Source organism: Salvelinus alpinus, chromosome 15, assembly GCF_045679555.1.
Source record: "Salvelinus alpinus chromosome 15, SLU_Salpinus.1, whole genome shotgun sequence".
Taxonomy (NCBI): domain Eukaryota; kingdom Metazoa; phylum Chordata; class Actinopteri; order Salmoniformes; family Salmonidae; genus Salvelinus; species Salvelinus alpinus.
The window spans coordinates 37,055,472-37,060,112 of record NC_092100.1 but is presented as its reverse complement, the minus strand read 5'-3'; the positions used below and the strand labels follow the sequence as shown (position 1 = coordinate 37,060,112).

The window sequence follows — 4,641 nt, the reverse complement described above, 5'->3', positions numbered from 1 at the left end:
AATCTTTCTCTTCATCCCTCACACACAGCAGGGTGTGTTTAATCTTCATGTACTGTACCATAATTAGTGTGTTGGCTACCTAATTTCATACATGTGTGTTTGTTAGAACGTGTGCTCGCTCCTGTGTGTGCGTGTGTAACGGATGTGAAATGGCTAGCTAGTTAGCGGTGGTGCGCGCTAATAGCGTTTCAATCGGTTATGTCACTCGCTTTGAGACCTTGAAGTAGTGGTTCCCCTTGCTCTACAAAAGCCGCGACCTTTGTGGAGCGATGGGTAACGATGCTTCGTGGGTGTCAGTTGTTGATGTGTGCAGAGGGTCCCTGGTTCGCGCCCGGGTATGGGCGAGGGGACGGACGTAAAGTTAAAGTGTTACATTGATGCTGTTGACCCGGATCACTGGTTGCTGCGGAAAAGGAGGTCGTCGAAAGGGGGGTGAGTGTAACGGATGTGAAATGGCTAGCTAGTTAGCGGTGGTGCGCGCTAATAGCGTTTCAATCGGTTACGTCACTCGCTTTGAGACCTTGAAGTAGTGGTTCCCCTTGTGGAGCGATGGGTAACGATGCTTCGTGGGTGTCAGTTGTTGATGTGTGCAGAGGGTCCCTGGTTCGCCCCCGGGTCGGGGCGAGGGGACGGACTAAAGTTAATACTGTTACACGTGCATGTGTGTGTTATGCCCATCTATAGTTGGACCCGTTCAAAAATGGACCTGGTGCTTTCCCACTCTGACCTGATATGCAGAAATTACTTTTGTAAGTATAAAGACCCATTCCTAACGGACCCAAGGACTAGACCCGTTTCGTATAGACATGGTTGGATACAGAACCGGTCCGATCCGAGTGAGGGAAGCAGCAGAAAAGTCATAAAGCGTGAGAGGAGGGAGAGAGGTGCTGCTCTAGCAGGCAGGGGAGGGTCTGTACTGTGAGCGAGTGACAGGGGGAACAGGGAGGGAGAGACAGCAACCAACCAAGCCGACTCATGTTATAGTAGAGTAATAGCTGCCATAGCTAGGTTATTTACCATCAAATACGTAGTACCTGTCTTAAGTGCATCAAACCGGGAGAAGCTAGTTAAGCTACGTAGCTCACGTTAGCTAGCTAGACTAATTGAGACTGGAGTGAATGCGCTATCTCAACGTACAGTTACAAATAGCAACAGCTCCATTCACAGCTCCATTCATTCCATTCAGCTCCATTCCTTCTCCTTTAACTTTTAATTGCGTCATTTTAATTCCATCTTCCACTGATTGGATATCTCTTAACTTTAGCCACACACAGAGCTACATGCACAACACTCCACTCTCGTAAAACGCAAGAGCAGCAGCATAAATTATAAAATGTCTCTCTCTCTCGCCTACTGCAGCAGTAGTGTTCGGATCTGTACGGGTCATTCCAGGCAAGTCTGTTAAAATTACACATACCCGAGACCCGTGACAATCATACCAGATCCGAGCCAGACCCGTAACATTATTTAGGGTCCCGGGTATTCGGGTACAGGTGGATCTGTAAAAACCTCTAATCTGGCAGTGTGTGTAGTTGTTGGAGCATTACTTAGACTACTGCGTTATGAAATTACGGCTTGTCGTGTGTGTTTGCATGCGTGCGTGTGCATGTGTGTGTGTCTGTGTAGAGCATCACCGCCTGGTATGGCAACTGCTCGGTATCTGACCGTAAGGCGCTACAGAGGGTAGTCCGTACGGCCCAGTACTTCACTGGGGCCAAGCTTCCTGACATCCAGGACCTATACTTGGCGGTGTCTGAGGAAGGCCCAAAAAATTGTCAAAGACTCCAGTCACCAAGTCATAGATTGTTCTCTCTACTACAGCACTACAAGCCATACCTGAGTGCCAAGTCTAAGACCAAAAGACTCCTTAACAGCTTCTACCCCCCCTGGTACCCCCAGTATAGCCTCGTTATTGTTATGTACATTTATTGTGTTACTTTTTGATTTATTCGATTTTCTTTTCTTTAGTTTACTTAGTAAATATTTTATCAACCAACAATGCAGTTCAAGAAATAGAGCTAAGGGTTTGTAAGAAAGCATTTTTCGGTAAGGTTTAGGTTCTGTTGTATTCGGCGCATGTGACAAATATCATTTGATTTGATGTGAGTATGGCTTTGTTCATAGCCAGAGAATCTCAGAGGTCTCTGGGAATTCTCTGTATTCTTTGCTTCTCCTTCCTTCTGTATCCCTTTATTTTCTCGTCTTAATTTTCTTTCCCAGACATAACCACACAGCATGCAGTGTCTGAGCTTCAATAGGCCAGATCATTTCAGCTAGACAGGCAACAGCATGGAAAAAAAACTAAGACTGAAGTCAATGCTATAGTTTACATTGAGTGCAAAAAATCCCCAGGACTTTGCAGCAAATTCAGGAGCTGACGCAAATGGGAATCAAGCCCACAGCATAGATCTCCTAATCCAATACATTTACATTTACATTTAAGTCATTTAGCAGACGCTCTTATCCAGAGCGACTTACAAATTGGTGCATTCACCTTATGACATCCAGTGGAACAGCCACTTTACAATAGTGCATCTAAATCTTTTAAGGGGGGGGGGGGGGGTGAGAAGGATTACTTTATCCTATCCTAGGTATTCCTTAAAGAGGTGGGGTTTCAGGTGTCTCCGGAAGGTGGTGATTGACTCCGCTGTCCTGGCGTCGTGAGGGAGTTTGTTCCACCATTGGGGGGCCAGAGCAGCGAACAGTTTTGACTGGGCTGAGCGGGAACTGTACTTCCTCAGTGGTAGGGAGGCGAGCAGGCCAGAGGTGGATGAACGCAGTGCCCTTGTTTGGGTGTAGGGCCTGATCAGAGCCTGGAGGTACTGAGGTGCCGTTCCCCTCACAGCTCCGTAGGCAAGCACCATGGTCTTGTAGCGGATGCGAGCTTCAACTGGAAGCCAGTGGAGAGAGCGGAGGAGCGGGGTGACGTGAGAGAACTTGGGAAGGTTGAACACCAGACGGGCTGCGGCGTTCTGGATGAGTTGTAGGGGTTTAATGGCACAGGCAGGGAGCCCAGCCAGCAGCGAGTTGCAGTAATCCAGACGGGAGATGACAAGTGCCTGGATTAGGACCTGCGCCGCTTCCTGTGTGAGGCAGGGTCGTACTCTGCGGATGTTGTAGAGCATGAACCTACAGGAACGGGCCACCGCCTTGATGTTAGTTGAGAACGACAGGGTGTTGTCCAGGATCACGCCAAGGTTCTTAGCGCTCTGGGAGGAGGACACAATGGAGTTGTCAACCGTGATGGCGAGATCATGGAACGGGCAGTCCTTCCCCGGGAGGAAGAGCAGCTCCGTCTTGCCGAGGTTCAGCTTGAGGTGGTGATCCGTCATCCACACTGATATGTCTGCCAGACATGCAGAGATGCGATTCGCCACCTGGTCATCAGAAGGGGGAAAGGAGAAGATTAATTGTGTGTCGTCTGCATAGCAATGATAGGAGAGACCATGTGAGGTTATGACAGAGCCAAGTGACTTGGTGTATAGCGAGAATAGGAGAGGGCCTAGAACAGAGCCCTGGGGGACACCAGTGGTGAGAGCACGTGGTGAGGAGACAGATTCTCGCCACGCCAACTGGTAGGAGCGACCTGTCAGGTAGGACGCAATCCAAGCGTGGGCCGCGCCGGAGATGCCCAACTCGGAGAGGGTGGAGAGGAGGATCTGATGGTTCACAGTATCGAAGGCAGCCGATAGGTCTAGAAGGATGAGAGCAGAGGAGAGAGAGTTAGCTTTAGCAGTGCGGAGCGCCTCCGTGATACAGAGAAGAGCAGTCTCAGTTGAATGACTAGTCTTGAAACCTGACTGATTTGGATCAAGAAGGTCATTCTGAGAGAGATAGCGGGAGAGCTGGCCAAGGACGGCACGTTCAAGAGTTTTGGAGAGAAAAGAAAGAAGGGATACTGGTCTGTAGTTGTTGACATCGGAGGGATCGAGTGTAGGTTTTTTCAGAAGGGGTGCAACTCTCGCTCTCTTGAAGACGGAAGGGACGTAGCCAGCGGTCAGGGATGAGTTGATGAGCGAGGTGAGGTAAGGGAGAAGGTCTCCGGAAATGGTCTGGAGAAGAGAGGAGGGGATAGGGTCAAGCGGGCAGGTTGTTGGGCGGCCGGCCGTCACAAGACGCGAGATTTCATCTGGAGAGAGAGGGGAGAAAGAGGTCAGAGCACAGGGTAGGGCAGTGTGAGCAGAACCAGCGGTGTCGTTTGACTTAGCAAACGAGGATCGGATGTCGTCGACCTTCTTTTCAAAATGGTTGACGAAGTCATCTGCAGAGAGGGAGGAGGGGGGGGGGGGGGAGGAGGATTCAGGAGGGAGGAGAAGGTGGCAAAGAGCTTCCTAGGGTTAGAGGCAGATGCTTTGAATTTAGAGTGGTAGAAAGTGGCTTTAGCAGCAGAGACAGAAGAGGAAAATGTAGAGAGGAGGGAGTGAAAGGATGCCAGGTCCGCAGGGAGGCGAGTTTTCCTCCATTTCCGCTCGGCTGCCCGGAGACCTGTTCTGTGAGCTCGCAATGAGTCGTCGAGCCACGGAGCGGGAGGGGAGGACCGAGCCGGCCTGGAGGATAGGGGACATAGAGAGTCAAAGGATGCAGAAAGGGAGGAGAGGAGGGTTGAGGAGGCAGAATCAGGAGATAGGTTGGAGAAGGATT

General features: G+C 50.2%; 1 protein-coding gene across 1 annotated transcript; it reads right to left on the bottom strand.

Moving 5' to 3' along the window:
- Positions 1-2,468: 2,468 nt before the first annotated feature.
- LOC139540011 (uncharacterized) lies at positions 2,469-4,020 on the bottom strand. The gene is made up of 3 exons (XM_071343499.1): positions 3,900-4,020; positions 3,574-3,694; positions 2,469-3,377 (listed from the first exon to the last, which is right to left on the bottom strand). Exons 1-3 carry the CDS (start codon positions 3,917-3,919, stop codon positions 2,583-2,585), a joined length of 936 nt encoding a protein of 311 aa, XP_071199600.1. The 5' UTR covers positions 3,920-4,020; the 3' UTR covers positions 2,469-2,582.
- Positions 4,021-4,641: the final 621 nt, after the last annotated feature.